Here is a 17,610-nt window from a genome sequence, read left to right as displayed (position 1 = left end):
TGCCCCCGCTTCCCGCCCCCGGGGCTCCCCGAACCGCAGCCGGGGCCCCGGCGGGGAGCAAGGCTGGGGTCCCCGAAAGGGGAGCGGCTGCAGGGAGCCGTCCCGAGGGCCGGCCGCCCCCTCCCCACCCTTCAGGCGGGCAGAGCCGTCGCTTCACCTCCCCTCCCCTCCCTCCGTCCGTCCCTCCTCCTGCTGCTGCTGCCCGCCTCCGCCCCCTCCCCCGCGGCCGGGCCGGGCCGGGCCGGGGCCCTTGACGTGTCCCGGCGCCGATTGGCCGCCGGCCGATAGGATCTCCGCGGCCCCGCGTTAAGGCGGGGGAGCGCGCGGCGCCGGGAGCAGAGCGCTCCCGGTATCCCGGCTCCGCCAGCCCCGGCCGGTCCTCCCGCCCGCCCCGTCCGGGCAGCGCCGCTCCGAGCCGCGTCCCCGCGCTGTGGCCATGGAGTACACGCCGCCCCCCAAGCCGCAGCTCTCCTCCCGGGCCAACGCCTTCTCCATCGCCGCCCTCATGTCGAGCGGCAGCTCCAAGGACAAGGAGTCCCCCGAGAGCACCATCAAGCCTCTGGGTGAGTGGGGACGGGGTTGACCGCCGGTGTCCGCGGGGTGCGGAGCTCTCGTCCGTCCCTCTGTCCCTGTCCGCCCTGGCTCGCCCTTCTCAGCGCTCCGGCAGCGTCGCGTCCCCCTGCCCGAAGGTTTCTCCTGCAGATTGGAAAGCAGCATCACCTCAGCTTGAAGGTTGAGTGCCTTCATCACCCACGGTCGTTTTTAGGCAAGGCTGTTTATAGCATAAAGAGTTTCCTAAATTCCTCCACTTTCAGTTATGCCTCTTATTCATCCAGTTTCGCCATTTGTAGATTATCCCACACTCTAAGGTAGTTCAGTTTCTCTTCGCTGACATGAAATTAATCTCTTAAAAACTTACTGCAAATTCACCCTGATTCTGAAGTCAAATTAGAGGCTCTCCGCTGCCGTGCCTAGGCTTACAAGGGCTAGTAAAACTTGCGCGTAGCGCTGAAAATCCCTTCAACTCCGCAGTTCCTCGATGTAGGCTCATATAGGCTGTTTTGCTCTGCATAGACCGAGAGGAGTTTTTTTATGAGCGCTTGCGATTTTCGGGTAAGCGATTTCGCTTCTATTCGGTTGCCTCTATTCAGAATCCTAAAAGCTTTTAAAAACATTAACATCTTCCCCTCCTCCCCTCTTTCAAGTTTCTGCGGTTTGTCATCCTTGCGTGTATCCAGGAGTTCGCAGAAAACTACAAAATATGTGTTAAGCTTTCAGGGCGCCAATGAACAGGATTACACTCAATCTTAAAAGAATTTAGAAAAGGCAGCTCCTCAGTGTCTGCTGCACCTAATCAGCCGTCTCAAAAGATTTCACATAGTCTAGGGATTCATTGTGAACTTCAGTTTTAGGTCTGGGCGCTAATGTAGGCCGGGAATGTTGCAGCATTCCCGGTCGGCGTATTTATATGGGTTTGTGTTAAACTTAGTGTTAGTGGAGTTGGTTTGAGGGTATTTTGGTTTTTCTCTCTCTCTTTTTTTTTTTTTTTTTTTTTTTTTTTTCATGAAAACGCTTATTTGTTTTAACTTTTCAAAATTTTTAACCCCTTCCCTCATGTCGTTCAACTAAAAAATCGAAAGGAAACGACTGTCTAGGACTCGCCTTTTATTAACTGGAGCTTTAGGCTAAACCTTTTCCCGGAGGGGCAGGGCGCGTTCGTGTTCCTCCCGTTTTTTGGCGCCGGGTCCATCACCGCATCCCGGTGTCGCATCTCGGGGCCGGGCAGAGCCTTCGCAGCCCGGCTCCCTCCTGGCCTCGCCTGCGGCGGAAGCTCCCAGCGGAGCTGCTGAGGCGCCCGAAGCCTCCCGGGCTGGGCGGCAGCGGGAGCCAGGCGCGGCGGGCGGCCGGCGTCGCAGCAGCTACTGCACCCGCGTAGATTGCGCGGCCGCACGCCGCTCCCCCGGAGCCTGTTTCTCCAAAGGAGCGGGTTCAGTGTCAGCAAACCGCCTGGGAGAAAGGCAGACCCAGCTTTCCGGGAGGGTGAGCCCGTGCCCGTTGTTTAATTAGTGTTTGGGGTTCGCTTCCCCGCGAAGGAAGCGCGGAGCCTGCGCGGCCGCGCTCCGGCTCCTTCTGCATTGCGTTCTCTGCCAGCGGCGCAATCCAGCAGCAGCCGCCCGTGCTCCCCCAGCGTGACCCCGGCCCTCAGCAGCCCCTCGGCGCCCAACGCTCCCGTTTTAATGAGAATTAGTGACCTTTCCGCGGAACCCCTCGGTTAGCGGGGCCGCAGCGCGCAGGGCTGGCTCTGCCCCGCGGAGCGGATCACAGCCGGGCGGCGGCGGGGCCGGGGCCGTGCTGCTGCCGCCGGCCCCCGGGCGTCTCTCCCGGGGCGCCTCTGGGGAGCGGCGCCGCTCCGGGCTCTTCCCGGGGCTCATCTCCGAAAATCACCCCCACTGCCCTCAGATGATGAGCGGACGCCTAAAGAATCGGCCGGGTTTGCGGGTGTGCTGGGGCAGTTGAACGATATATGCCTTCTTATATATACATATATATTTTTTAAATGGCTTGCCTCAGTGGTCGCGTTGTCCTGGCTGAATCCCCACTTTCTGTCTCTCTTTCTCTCTCTCTCACTTTTCCCTCAAACCCTGCAGAACAATTCGTTGAGAAATCCTCCTGCGCCCAGCCTTTGAGTGATTTATCCAGCCTGGACCCTCATGGGGATTTTAGCAGCAGCCCTTCTTCCCTGTGCACCGAGCCGCTCATACCCACCACCCCCATCATCCCTAGCGAGGAGATGGCCAAAATCTCCTGCAGCCTGGAGACCAAAGAGCTCTGGGACAAGTTTCACGAACTGGGTACCGAGATGATCATCACCAAATCCGGGAGGTAAGGCTGGGCAGCCGCGGAGTTTCCCTCTGGGCATCTTCCGAAAAGCGGCTTTGGACGGGGCGGGGGGGGGGGGAAGGCAGACTTACCGAAACCCCGCAGATTTTGGGTTGTTTTCTTTTTTTTGTCTCGGGAGAGCAGCACGGCTGGGTTCAGGGGAGGAGGAGGAGGGTGAAGCCCCCTATTTCCCGCAGCCCCTCGGCGGGCCCAGCCCGGCGCTGTGCGGAGCCCCACTGGGGCAGAGGGAGAAGCGGCCGGGGCCGGCGGCGAGGTGCGGTGCGGTGGAATCCACCCAGGACGTCCTGGCGGCAGGGAAGAATTGTTTCCTTAATAATCAATTTTGTGACTAAAATCCCGCGATTATTTTGAAGCGCTGGGTTGGTACAGACCGAGGGAAACGCGGGGTCGTTGGGGGAGTGACTCTGTCAGAGCTTGGTTTGGTTCGTTCTTTTCTCTCGGTTGCAAAAATGCGCAAAAGAATTCCAGGCTTTCTTCTTGCCTCGAACTACGTCGTTTCTTCAGTAAAAATTGTGGGGTTTGGGTCAGTCAAACGCAGTCCAGAAGAGCCAAATGCCTTTTCGAGTTTTTTAATCCCCCAAGTTACTTTTTATTAATGTAGCTGCCTGCAGGTTTTTTTTTTTTCTAACTGATGAGCTCTATGTGTATATGTTTTTTGTTTTTTTTTTTTTTTAAATAGATATAATACATGCAATTTGTAGTCAAGCATTTTCAGCTGTCAAAATTTATTTATTTCTGGTCTACAGGATAACCTTACACATTTTAAAATTCTGTTTTGTAAAAAAAAAAATACAGAAAAGAAGTGTTTAAGTTTTGAAAATTCTGCTCAAAAATATTGTGAGCAGGCTTAAGAAAACACTCCTCTAAAATATGTGAGAATAACAAGGGAAATAATTTCTGGATTTTTTCCCTTAGAGTAGTATAGATCCTGTAAAAAAATTAAATAATTGAAAGTCCAAGTATCTAAATATCTATGTACCTTAGCTACAACTATTTGCTGAAATCATTGTGTACTCTTAACTAGCAGGCAAACAGTATATTTCTCTTTTACTTTTTCACTTTTACCATATATTTATTTTTGCCTCTCAAATATCATTTCGATTTCAAGCTGATTTTTGTCTCCTTTTCAGAGAGACAAGATTTAACTCCCATCATGTGGAAGCAAAATCAATAGATGCTTTAAGTTTTTTCAGGGGATTTAAATATAGTTGTCACATTTAGCGGCTTTTCGGATGCTGTCTTACATCTGTTCTCTGCCCAAATATTTATTTTCTGATTTATCTTTTTTTTTCAGGAGAATGTTTCCAACGATCAGGGTTTCCTTCTCGGGAGTGGATCCTGAGGCCAAGTATATTGTGTTAATGGATATAGTTCCTGTGGACAATAAAAGATATAGATATGCCTACCACAGGTCTTCCTGGTTAGTGGCTGGAAAAGCTGACCCTCCTCTCCCTGCAAGGTTTGTAGATTTCATTGTTGGTCTTTTACTTCTCTTTACTTTTTTCTTTCCTTCAAGAAATTTATTGTATCAATCTTTCCATTCTGTTTGCAAACAGCGCTCTGGGATTTTGAGTCCGGGTTCAGCAAAGTTGGTTACAAAACTCTGATTAAAATTTTTTTGTTGCAGAATCTGGCCTCAAATCTGTGCCTGAGGTTTGATTTATACTGAATATTCCATAACATGCGGAATTTGGTTAAGAGTTCTTTTTTACATGTTGTCTGTTTCTTAATTTTTTAAAGTTAAGTTTGTCATGATTCAGATAAGAAAACTTAAAAAAACCAATTAAATTGATTTGTCTCTTGGATTTGCCGCCCCAATATTTGACCTCATAATTTAAAGCAAATCCAGGCACCACCAGCCAAGCCAAAGTAGAAATAAATTGCAGCTCATTGCTGTTTATGCTTGCAATTATATTATTTCTGTAACATATCCAGCATTTGCTAACCTATGATTTTATTCTTGATTTTTATCATCTCTAAGCCAGTAGGCAAAGTACAGATCAGTTCCTCGGCACAGCTTTTCTTTTCGTCAAGAAATCATGATATATTCTGAGAGATTAGGAAAAAAACCCCAACCCTGTAAAATAAGTTCTCTAAAATAGGTTCCTTTTTCTCTACAAAAACAAATGTTTCAGAAATCTAATTTCTAAAGTCGTTCCATTAATGTAATTAATGACAGATTCCTTTAAGCACTGAGGCAGCTGAGGCTGCAGCGCTGGGCTGTGCGGTGGGAGGGCACTTCAGGGGAGACCCACACTTCATTGTGTTCAGCCCAGCACTTCTGTACCTACTTCAGTCCCCAAGCCCAGTAAGACTGCAGCACATGTCGAGAGGCTTTGCTGAGTCAGAGCCGGAGATACGGGAATAACACGGATGCCTCTCCGGCTTCAAAGAAACTTCTTGCGGAGGGCTCCGCGTAGGAACGCAGATCTGCTCCAGGTGGCTTAGCCCGGGGTTAAGAACTTGCTTATTACAGAGGCAGAAATTATAAGTGAAACACAAGGAATGGAAGCAAATTTTTTTGGTGAGTGAGTATAGGCACCAAATTCTGCGCGATTTCCTTATATAAATGCTTGAACTGAAATCTTGGTGACTGGTGATCTCTGAAAGGCTGTTCAGGGAAGTAAACAAACAAAAATCGCAAGCAGAGAAGCTGTGATTAAAGACAGCAACCTAGGAGTTATGTCTGCTTTGTTTTCATGGCCAAAAACTCCTTCTTGCAATGTGGTTAAAGTCTGAGGGCTTCATTTGACGTATTGTAATGGGCACTGATCAAAACCCAAAGAAAAAAACACAGATCCTGGTCCAAAGAAGTCAGCATCAAAAGAAGAAATAACAGAAGAACAGAAATAGTTTTAAGGCAGGGTTTTCCCCTTCTTATTTTTCTGTTCACATCCCTTTTGGGATACCTTTAAATAGATTTTTAATTCACACTCTCTGGCATAGACTTGCTCAACAAGGAAATACTAGAACATAAGACAAGAGACTGGAATAATTAGCAATCGCCCTACTGAGCATTGGATAAAACCTTCTTGAAGTTTAATAGTTATTTTTATTGCACTGTGGTAACTTTTGGGAGTCCTCAGCAGTGCCCCTTTGTGCAAATGTGTATCTGTGCAGTTCCATTTTCAGGATGCTTTGCCCCCATGTGTGAATGTACAGCTTTCCTGCTTCATTTTCAGGATTCCTAGTTAAAAAGACTTGATCAGAGCACAGGCAGAGATAGCTTTTTCTTTTTTTGGACAGTACTTACATAAACATTTATGCACTTTGTTCTTCTCTTACTTCTTTTTGGTGAGGGAAAGGATTTCAAGACGTTGAGTGTGCCAGTGTTTGCATTATCAGTGCTTCTTCTAGAGTGTTATCTTTTTGGGTGGGAGGCCTCGGTCTTGCTTGAACAGATTAAAAGCACTTCTCCTCCCATCTTGAAACAAGTTTGGTCCTGCTTCAGTAACAGAAACCCTTAATGAAGTTATGATTTCTTGTCCTCCAAACACAAGGTTTTAGGTCTCCCTGTTTGAGGAGAGTGAGTGAGAGGTGTCTGTGGGCACTGGTAACAAGGTACTTACTCCCCACAGACATCACTGCCTGCATCTGCCCAGGCACAGGGACATCAGGGGAATAAATCACGAGTTGCATTGTGCCTGGGTGTAAGACTTCGCAGGATTCAACCAGTTTGATGGCTTCACTCTTTCCATTATAAAAGTAACTTTCAACATTATGACAGTTTTGCAGGGGTTTTTTTGGGTTTTTGGTTTTTTTCAAATTAATAAGTATTCTGTGATTCTGTTTGAAAGATTAGCCCTTCAGGGAACTTTCTATTAAAACCAGTTTTATCCTTGTCTTCCTGCTGTCAATGTTGAAGACAAGCTTATGTTGCAATGAACGAGTTTATGTTGCAACGATCATTTAAATAAAAATACTTTTCAGAAAGTATTTTGTAAATCTTCTAAAGTGGTATCTGGGGATAGAGTTCCTATGTGATGTTTTGTGTTTGTCTTCCACATTGTTAAGACTGTGTGAGACATCAGTTCAGTAAGTTTCAGCATGTACCTTTATTTGATATTCTTCCTTTTTTGCCTCATTTCTTTCACCCAAAAAAAATTGTCACTGTATTTTTTTTAAAACTGTATTTGTCTACAATAATTCGTGTAATGAATTATTACATGAATGTAATTCATGTAACAAACTTACAGAGAACTCTAGGCAGGAAACCTTTAAAAGGTATTATATTTTGAAAACTATTTGAGACATTATGGTAAATAGTAGTAGCATGCAGAGGGCTTGTGGGACCAGACCATCTGTTAATCTAAATAGAGAGAGTGCAGTGTTGCATTCCAAAATACACAAAAAGGAAGCAGTACCCAAACCTTGCATATATCTTGAAACATTATATACTGCAGAGCAAATTCACACCCAAATATGGCTCCTAAATCGTTTGAGGAGCCCTCACATCTGGCTGGCCTTAGGCAGCACATCCCAGGCAAACTTCTGGGAGAGCTTCGCGTGCTGTGCTGTAACGTGCACATTTATCTCGCTGACCCGTTTGTGCGCACTCGTGGTCTTGCCAACCACTTCTGCTTCAGAAATGGCTCTGTCAAGTGTTCAGCCCTCTTCCCTGAGATGTGCCAGCTTGGGCTGTGGGAGAAGTGTGGGAAATAGGTGTAGATCACCAGGTGGAACTCTGTGTTGCAGTGGGATTGTTGGGGTGTAGCAAACGGGTAAAGAAAAGTAAGATCTATTACTGCTTTTCAGTAGCTGACATTCTGATGCCCATCCTTCAGTGACTTTCCTCTTAGCACTCTGCTTACAGGCACTTGGTAGTTTTAAAGCAGTGCCAAGCATTAACCATCAATGGTATAAAACAGTTGTGCTCAGCTTTTCATCACAGGGAGGTCCTTAATCATTCCCCGCACATATTTGAAATACTTTGGCTTCTTGGTCCCAATTAGCCAAACTTTGCTGAGTCTGATACTGTGATCACGGTAAACATTATTAGCTATCCAGACACTCATAGTTAGGAGTCTGGCTCAAAAAAAAACCAAACAAAAAACCACCCGACAAACAAAAACCAAAAACCAACCCCCGAGCCTGGCCGAGAAGTTAAAAGTTGCAAGGCATGTTTGGGACTCTTTGTTTTGCCTTCCACAGTTCACTGCTCTGAATATTGAAATTTTCACAGTTCTTTAGAGGAAGGCAAAGTTAGTTTTCATGAGGGCTAAGATTCTTTGGACATAACATGATTCCAGGTCTTGGGGTTTCAGATATATCATCATTTTTTATGAGCTTTGCAGTGCAATCCGCAGAGCCGATAGCAGTGAGGACGCCTGCATGCTAGGAATATTTTATTGTGACAGGAATCCTGGCTCAGCATCATCTCTCCCATGGACATAGCTAGAGCAGCCAAGCTGTGCTTTGGATCAATGTAAGGAAAACATCCTGCACATCTGAGGCGAGCTGTGCTGGTAAAACTTCAGTTTCACTGTGTCCTGGGGATTGTGCTGGCAGAAACAGAATACAGGATCAAATCTCCTTCCTCTTTGAGCAACAGGGCTGTTCTCCCCCGTGTCTTTAGTATGGGCATTGATTAGGATCAGTGTGCTCTACTGGAGAGTTACACCCCACCGTTTAGTGGTTTTTCCATTCTAAAATCGTAGCTCAACAACAAGGACAAATATTTATCTTCCTAACCTGGCAGCTCAGTGCTGCCTCACCCACCTAATGGAAGAAAGTCATTTGTGTGGCCAAAGACATCACCCAAAATGAGAGTCAGGCCCTCAGTGAGTGATAACCAGTAGAGGCAGCAGCAAAACAGGGCTGGTTGGCGCTAGCTGAAAGTCTAGTCAATTTGCCATCACAAAAGAACAGTTGAGTTAATAATTGTCAGCAATACATTATTCCAATAAAATCATTGCTCTTAAATAGCATGGCATTTGTAATTAGTGTAGTCATAATATATTGTATCTGCATGTGTTCTTGCTTCCTTTTCTTCTGCTTAATTTCCCAAGTGTAGGATTGTTAATAGCAGAGCTGCAACTAATTTTTCATGGCAGACCACTGTGCTGGACTGCAGCCTTCAACCTCTTATAAACAGACGTCACCACAGCGAATGTGTGATCAAGTGCAGGTTAAAATCATTATCACGGCTTAATGTTACATATAAAGAAAAATGCATTTTTATCTGCATTCCCCCATTATCTCTGTAATGACACCATGTTTTTTCTCTTGGAGTTGTAGTCATTGTTATTTTAAGTGCTTGTTAGTACAGCTGTGGGGAAAGACATGATCAATTTTTCATTTGGGAAAAGACACAACAGGGAATGTTAATGTCTCCATTTTAGATAGTGGGATAAAATAATAGGTATAGTTAAGGAGCAGTCTAGCACTCAGACCCAGGATTCTCAGTTATGTTCCAGTGAATTAAATAAGTCATCCACTTTACTGTCCTTCATGAATAGCTTTATTTCGGGAATTCATTAATTTGGGGGACATGGTATCATGTTCTAGCAGCAGATTTGTATTACCTTAAGCTCTCAGGAAGTCCATGCCCATGAAACCACTGCATATCCCAAAGGCAAAATGATATGTGCATTTTAATTTCATACAGAGGTGGTGCCCACACACAAACACAGAGGTGAGATTTTATTTTGAGCAGGCGGTTTCCCTGTGTTTTTTTTTAGGTTGTATGTGCACCCTGACTCCCCGTTCACAGGAGAGCAACTGCTGAAGCAGATGGTGTCCTTCGAAAAAGTCAAACTCACCAACAACGAGCTGGATCAGCATGGCCATGTGAGTAGCTCTACGGATGGGAAAGGGAAAACAAATCACCGAGGAATTGCTTGCTTGTGCTACAGAGCTAAATGCAAGAGAGACTGCCATGGGGAAAGGCTGGCATGGCTCTCATGTTACACCTCTTTTGACCAGCCCTTCAAGCCCTTCATACCACAGTGGTGGAAGATGTTGCATGAAGCTTGAATGTGTTTGGTTTGACATGTTTAAGGGTCCTTTTGTGTTCCTTTGATGTTGAGGAATAAGGCAACTTTCAAAGTCAGGATTTTCTGTAATATTCCATAAGGTAGAGCCTGGATCAATGGTTCAAATCATGCTCCCACTTCCATTAGAGGCAAAATATCCATCAGGGGCAAGTTCAGGGTGGAGGTGAGAGCATCAGAGCAAGGAACAGAAGGAAGGCAGATAAGCCTTTTGTTGTGCTTCTGCTTGCATTTTGCTGTGACCTGGCAGTCTGCTCTGCCACGTGCCATGGCCAGAAAACCTACGTGCTTTTATACATGTGCTTGGAGGTTCCCAACAGGTCTCTTCAGGCCACCAGTTAGGGTTGGATCTGTCAATAAGGGCTATTTTACTTCCAGACTCATCGCAGCATGGGCTCAGAGCCAGAAGAAAATACTGACCTGACACCGAAGCAGGGTCTACAGAATTCTAAAACACACGTGTGCCTCAATTGCCCTTGAAATAACTGTAGGCTAACTCCAAGTCAAGGTGTGTCACAGGGTGGGCTTGAGCCTCTAAAGGAGGCAGGTCCCAGCTCTGATTTGTGCCAGTTTGTTGTCACAAGTCTTGAGGCTGGAAGATGGTAAACAGGATTCAGAGCTGCTTGCCAAGGGTTCCTGCTGTGCTCCCATCAGTGGGGACAACTCCTTCAGTTATCTTGACTGGCTGGTGGTAGGTGGTTAGAATAGGTATCCTCTGTCCAGTCCCCTCCTTAAAAGTGCCTGTAAAGTGCAGGAACGACTAGGTAAGTGCTTCCAAATTGCAAAACAAGAGCTAAAATTGTTGCCTCTGGGCTTGGTGATTCTCTCAGGGAAGGCAGAAGGAGCAAGGGGATGGATTTGAAAGAATTGTTGGCTGACAACAGGGCAGGTCAGTTCAGAAGAACGAGCATAAAGGCAGTGCTAGTAAATGAGGTCTTGGGAAGAGAGGAATGATTTTGAATTCTAAAGTGTGTGTAGGGGTAAATAATTCTTTCAGCTGAATAATTGCAGAATACAATATATCAGAAATCCCTTCCCTAGCGTGGTATTTATTGCCTGGACTGTGGGAGACAGTGGCCATTTGTCTCAGCTGTGTTCTTTGCAATTGTTTCTCATCCAAAAGAGAATTTTCACTCATTTCAAGAACTGAGAATTGAACCACAGCCATGATCATTTAAAATACATCCTGGAAATAACAGCATCAAGAATAGATTAAAACGCCAAACAAATAAACAAAAGAAAGCCCAGATAGATGCCTCTGTGTTGTTCTTTTGCAGAGATCCATCTGTGGGTATATTGTTCTTGAACCCAGTTCCCACTGTTGTTCCCTTCAGGACTAGTGGAGAATGGTTTTGCTTTTTTCCTCTCTTTTATTTCATAATCTGTAGAAGGGCAATGCTGAAGATTTGTGGGCTCTATCACCGAGTGATGATAGAGCAGTATACGTGAGCACTTAAAAAGAAGCATTTTTCATCATAACAGGGGCCATGTGTGCCTCTAATAAAGGGCTTGCAGCAGTATATTGCAAGCTAGTTAGGAGAGCTGCAGTTCCCAGAAGCCCAGAGGAGTAGGAAGAAGAAGTAGGTCTGAGGAGCTGTCGGGAACAGAGACATGTGGCAGAGCAAGAAGATGTAATCGTCTCGAATACAGGCAGCAGGAGAAAATGATCCGTAGTGTTTGAGATGCAGCCTTCCCATTAATTTCCGGAGAAGCAGAGATTGATCCCATTCTTTGCACAAAGGTTCTGGACATCCAACGAGAATGGAAAGTTTTGTGTGTTCAGTTAAGGATAAGCCCTGAAGGCTTGATCCAGTGTTGAGATTTGAGTGACAGGTGTTACCTCTTCACAGAGGACTCTCTTTTTAATATTTTGTGGGGGTTTATGTCCCAAATTAGGATGACAGGTTTTACGTGCTGCCTTACCAAAGCAATGCAATTGGATGATCAGTAGAATTAAGGAAGAAATCAGTGCTCTGGAGCCTTTATGGAGGGCTTACTCTGGTATGGTCCATGGCATTTCCAAACTCCTGTCTATGAAGACAAGTGGAGAATTGAAACATCTCCTGAAATCGTTCCTTTCAGGTTGAAATAGCCAGTCTTCACTTTTTAATTATGTTTTATAAGGCATGTTGGTTCCTGAGGAAGTTTGGAGGACCCAAAAGACACCTTTAAATATTAGTAACAGGTAGGGAAAATGGATCCAACCTGACTCCAGTTTGTTCTAGTTGCTTGCTTTCTTCACCATCCAGAAGACAGTTTTGGGTGTTAAGGCAATTGTGGTTTGTTTGCAGGGTGGTTCACTTCCTGAAAAGAAATCTGTAGAGAAGAGAGCATTTGTTTGTCCTAGCATATGTTTGTTTTCTCTTAATCCAAGGTTTTTGGAGTTGGCAAACATTTCTGATCATGTACCTTCAGCAGCATGTGTAACCCCAGAGTTATGCACATATTCTCCCCAAGCCTCAGGCAGAAGTCTTATATCTGTGTGCATGGCATACAGCTTGTTCCATGGAAACACTTTAAGATGTCCTTACTAGAGGAAGGAAATGGCTCCTGTCTCTAGAATTTTACAGCCAAGCAACTAATTGCCATTTTTCTGACCGTGAAATATTTATGAATGTGACATTTTCCTCCCAGATTTTTAGTGATGTTTTTCACACTGAGTGCTTTCTTTAGGACTTTTCATTGCCCTTCATTGGAGTGCCATCATTTCTGGATTATAGCTAGGTGAGCCATGAGTGTATACATTATTGTAATTTTTTTGGCATTTACTCAAATACAGGAATCTATGCGGAAAAACCCTCAAAGTTGTGAACATGTTTAATAAATAACTGTGAAAGCAGGGGGTGTGGAATAGCCACAAGGAGTTATGCCCAAGTTTTTTTAGTCAATGAGGCAGAAGTTAGGAACCTTTGTGCTTCCAGAAAGAAAACTTAACATGGTAATGCTATAATTTGGTGGATATGGAAGTGGCATTCACAGTAAAGTTTCTGAATTCAAAACCATCTTGGAATTTTTCAACTGGCATCCAGATTGTCTCTGATGACTGGTTTGTAGCCAGTGGGAGCCAGATGCCTACAAACCTGCCTGACCTTACAGCAGTCAGGATCCTATAAGGATGTATCCTCGTCATCTCCCCTGACTCAGGCTGTCAGCACAGTGGTGGACGGGATGGTTGGGAACCTGTGGCTGCCAGCAAGTGTCTGCAGGGGGGCTGCCATGAATATATGGATTTTCTGATAGCTACACCATACAGGAGGGGACTGCTTGGATTTTGAGGCCGCACTTGGAGGCTACTCTGTGAGGAACACCCTGTGAATCTAACTCCTTTGAGCTATTTTTTATGGTCCTAACACAAGAGGTTGCATGGACATTAAGGAGTCTCTTTGTGTGTCATCAGCAGATTGTGTGGGGGTTTGGGTGGAGAATTACACATACAAACTCTCATGTGAAGGAAATGGTGACATTTACCTTGTTTATGGGTCTTTTGTGACCTCCTAGTTGCATTCAGCACTTGTTTAGTACGTGAATGACCAGACTTGCCTCTGGTGGGAAAGAGAAATGTAGAGTACCATGGCAAGGGAGGTTATCTATGTGCACTATGTGAAAAAAATTCATAAGGGATTATAAGGTCTTGTTTGAGAAATGTAGTTCTTTTTATCACAATTTGTATTCAGAGGGGAGTGAAAGGAAGGGGTGTGTGTGGGAGCTGCTCTCAACATTTTCCTCCTTCTGCCTGACTGCTGCTCAGATGTAATGCCTTGATGTGGATGTTATGGCCATAAAAGGCAATGGAAAGTGCCAAGGTCTGTGGGCCAACCCCGCAGTGAGCCTGCCACCATCCACACACCTTGCTTTAAAACGCCTTTTCCATCTGCTTAGGGCACTCTAAGTAATTAGGACGGCAAGACAAAACTTTTCAAAGAGAGGGAAACGTGCTAAGGATATTAAAGGCAAGGTCCATGGCCGTTGTGTGTGTTCCTATACAAAATGGTGAAGTGCTTTGAAAAAGGACCTGAGCTGGTTCAAGCAAACATGCAACACTTTCAAGATGATGGTTCACTGTCATTGTAATGTCTTGTTGCTGTGTGCCTCCCCCCGAAGTCCCAGTGTGAGTCTTGGCAATATTTGGCCCCAGAGGAACAGCAAAGGAAAACAGTGATGGAAATTGTAGCCATGATAAACCTGTCTCTAAGCTCCCCACTCCAATGCAACGTACAACCTTTCTCATTGACTTAGCATGAAATACTGCACTGCTCCTGCTATGTTTCAGCTGAAGTTAGCGCTTCCTGAGGAATGCACATTAGCTATTCCAGATGTACAGAGCTGCCTGTAATGTCGTTATGGCCCCTGCAAAATAGAACCACCCACACCATTGCCAATTTTGTCTTGTGACTGTGATTATATCCAAAACAAGGGCTGGTGTGAGCTGAGCTCTGTATTTAATTCTTATATTGTAATACTGTGGTTAGAGGCCGCCAAACAGGCCTCCAGCCAGTGGTAACTGAAGCAAGGGGGACTCTTGAACGTTGAAATTGGTTGGTTGGTACCTTAGGTTTAGAATTGTTTTGGGAGCTCGTAAACAATTATTAATGAGGATAGAATAGCAAAACCCAGTCATTTGGGGGTTCCGTACTGGTTTCCCTCCTTGCTTGCATTTTTGGTAGTCTGCGGTGAAGAGCGCCTCTGAAGGAGTTTGTTTTAAAGGTTGGGCACAGGGAAAGGCTACGTGGAGTTTTACTTTTGGTCAGACAGTTTGTGCTGCTGCTGGTAGGTTTTTGGATGGGTCTAATTTTTTCCATCTTTTTTTTTTCTGAGGGATTTGTGACTATTTTCATTCTGCACCTGAGCATTTTTGCAAGCAGGGGCTCTCGGCCATTGGTTTTCAGGAGGCACATATTCACACCTGCCAGACAGGGCACACTCTGCCAGTGACTAATTCTGTATGTAAAACACCTCACCTGTAGGAACAGGTATTTACGCCTCAAGAAATGCATGCTCACCAGTGGCGTAGGAGTGAGAGGAGACTAACTCCTGGGATGCCTGCTTTTCCACCTTCATTTCCTGGAGTTGCCCAAAGGACCTGGAGAGTTTGCTCTGAAAACCAGCCCCTGGCTGGTTAGATTTCAGATGCTTCCCCTGCAGTGTTAATTAGATCTCCCCTACCCCATGGTTTTATAGCCTTTGAGGGCCCTGTCAGCCTTCCTCTCAGGACAGTGCTCTGTCATTCTTCCTTGCAGATCATTTTGAACTCCATGCACAAGTACCAGCCGAGGGTCCACATCATTAAGAAGAAGGATCACACAGCTTCTTTGCTAAATCTGAAATCAGAAGAGTTCAGAACATTCATCTTTCCAGAGACAGTTTTTACTGCTGTTACTGCCTACCAGAATCAGCTGGTGAGTAGAGTCGCTAACTTCCACAGATGTAACTGGATCCCATCCTGCTGAAAATTCCCTTCTGCCCAATCTAAACTAGGAAAATTTCTGCCAAAACCTACCTCTCCATGCCAATCTTATTCACATTCACGACTATTTCCTGAATATACAGTAGCAGTACAGACTTCAAAGAGCAGTGAGGATTATTCATGAGAGTAAAAATGGCAAGTAAGAGGCTTTCTTTTGTCTTCCCCTCTGTCTATAAAAAGCTGCTTGCCTATTAATGTTTAGTCATTTTCTAATTATAGCTCATTAAAGAACTCTTCTTATTTGCAGTGATCTTTCCTGCCACAAGCTATGAGCTGAGAGAGATTCTGGTTTGCACATGATGATTTCATGGGCTTAAAAAGTTGACTAATTAAGCCATAAGACTTGAACGTAAGGAAAGTCACTCAGAGATATGCTTTTCAGAGGCTGCCCAGATTACATCCAGATGTTTGAATTTCAATTTGCATGCCAGTGAATAATATATACAAAATGAGGAGATCATAACAATGGATTGCTAATGAGTAATTTTAGGAAGTCTATAAACAATCAGAGAACAGAGGCTCTGCTTGACGGTGGATTGGGCTTTAATATTTAAGTCAGTGGAAATATGTTGTTGCCTTCAGTGTGATTCAGAGCATGTTTTAACGGCTTACTGACTATGGTACTTCAAAAAAACCTACCTATTTTGTTCCTTAGTTCCCTCAAGTTAAGAAAAAATACAGGCACTGTCCAAATATGTGGCCAGGCAGCATCACAGAGTTAATGTACCTGCTGGATTATTTAAAGAAGTAGGCATTTCCTAATATGAAGCAAAAGCAATTTTGAAGTGCTATGAATAAAATTAAACTAATGCATAGGATGCATAAATGCATAGGAAGCTCTGAAGATAATACTAGTGATATTAAGTCAGTCCCTATGACAGACCCCGCATCCTGCTTTAAGGCTTTAATATATTGATTTAGACTTAGATTTGTATCTGAATTCTGTAAAAAAGCACCTGGAAATCTCAAGAAAATAATGTTTGGACAGGCAGTTAGATTTTATCCATGTAACTTTCTTTAGAAACCAGCAAAACAGTAACAGGCACAAAATCAGCTAAACCCAGAATTTATTTCTGTAGGATGGTTTTGTGTCTACCGATGATATTTACACTAGAGAGGTTTCTAAAGTAACCTTCCCAAAGCACATACATTGAGTCCTGGAAAATTTCTCAATGGAACATCTCCGGAACCCCTAGAGGTTGATGTTGTCATTTTATTTATGACTAATGAAAATGGAGCCTTTTTTCATTTTTGCCATTTCTTTCAGAACTGTTTTAAGGAGGGATTGATTACATTTCTGGAGGTTATTAGATAAAAGCTAAATACATTACACTTTCAACAAACTATCTCATAATTTAAGATTTAAAGGGCATGCATTTATTTAAACAGTCAAACCACTGCCACAGAGTTGAATTGTAGGTCAGATTTCATTTTAAAATGCTTTCTAGCAGATGTTCTCTGATTGTTTGTGAGACAGTCTCTCAGGAAAAATATGGCCATAAATGATTGTGAGTCTCATCTGGCTTTGGTGGATACAAAAAGTTTCTCCTGTGATGTCATACCAAAACTTTAATATCAGGAAGATGGAAGTTTGATTGGTGAAAATATGCTCGAGAGATGAATAGACATCCTTATTGTTCTGTAGTGCAGTTGGCTTGGTGTGTCGGTGATCTCAGTCAATGGAACTAGTTAGAGCTTGTCTTTTTTCAAGGTGATTTTCAATATGCTGCCATAAAAATCTTCCCTGGATGTGAGGCACTAACTTGCCACCCTGCAACATCACCATGAGCTGGAGGCTTATGGATGTCTTGGAAGTAGAATGAGCCTACAGCTAACTTTCTGAACTGCTTCAAGGTCCTTGTGACAGGGCTTCAGGGTTGTTCCCACCAGTTGTACCCGAGCAATGAGACAGCCTCAAACCCTCCACCCGCACGCAGGTCCATAGTGTTTGACCACTGGCAGACCGTGAATTAAAAACTCAGAATTTCCCTTTGTCAGCATGTCCCTTCCTCTCTTTGTTTTCCTCAGAGGACCTCTTTCTCAGAATTAAAAATTTGCTCCAGCTGTCCTCTTTATTTTTTTGTATTTTACATAAATATGTATTTGTCCTCTTTATTATTTTTTATTTTGGGGGAGAAGCCACCCCATTTTTCAATATATTTTTTTTATGAGAGTGTTTCATTGTTTGAGGATTTGGAAAACATCCCATTTTTTTTTCCTGAGTCTTGAGGCCCAGTTATTAAAAATGAGGTT

The 17,610-nt window shown here is 44.4% G+C and overlaps 1 protein-coding gene across 1 annotated transcript in view; it reads left to right on the top strand.

Annotated features, from left to right (window-relative positions):
* Positions 1-352: 352 nt before the first annotated feature.
* TBX20 (T-box transcription factor 20) overlaps positions 353-17,610 on the top strand; it is a 34,368-nt gene continuing 17,110 nt past the window's right edge. The window contains exons 1-5 of the mRNA XM_066321815.1: positions 353-563; positions 2,649-2,883; positions 4,196-4,360; positions 9,582-9,690; positions 15,131-15,289. Of these exons, the coding sequence (XP_066177912.1) occupies positions 437-563; positions 2,649-2,883; positions 4,196-4,360; positions 9,582-9,690; positions 15,131-15,289 (795 nt within the window). The 5' untranslated portion in view covers positions 353-436. The remainder of the gene's footprint in view (positions 564-2,648; positions 2,884-4,195; positions 4,361-9,581; positions 9,691-15,130; positions 15,290-17,610) is intronic.

Source organism: Sylvia atricapilla, chromosome 1, assembly GCF_009819655.1.
Source record: "Sylvia atricapilla isolate bSylAtr1 chromosome 1, bSylAtr1.pri, whole genome shotgun sequence".
In the NCBI taxonomy this organism is placed as follows: domain Eukaryota; kingdom Metazoa; phylum Chordata; class Aves; order Passeriformes; family Sylviidae; genus Sylvia; species Sylvia atricapilla.
This window is presented reverse-complemented; position numbering and strand designations above follow the sequence as displayed.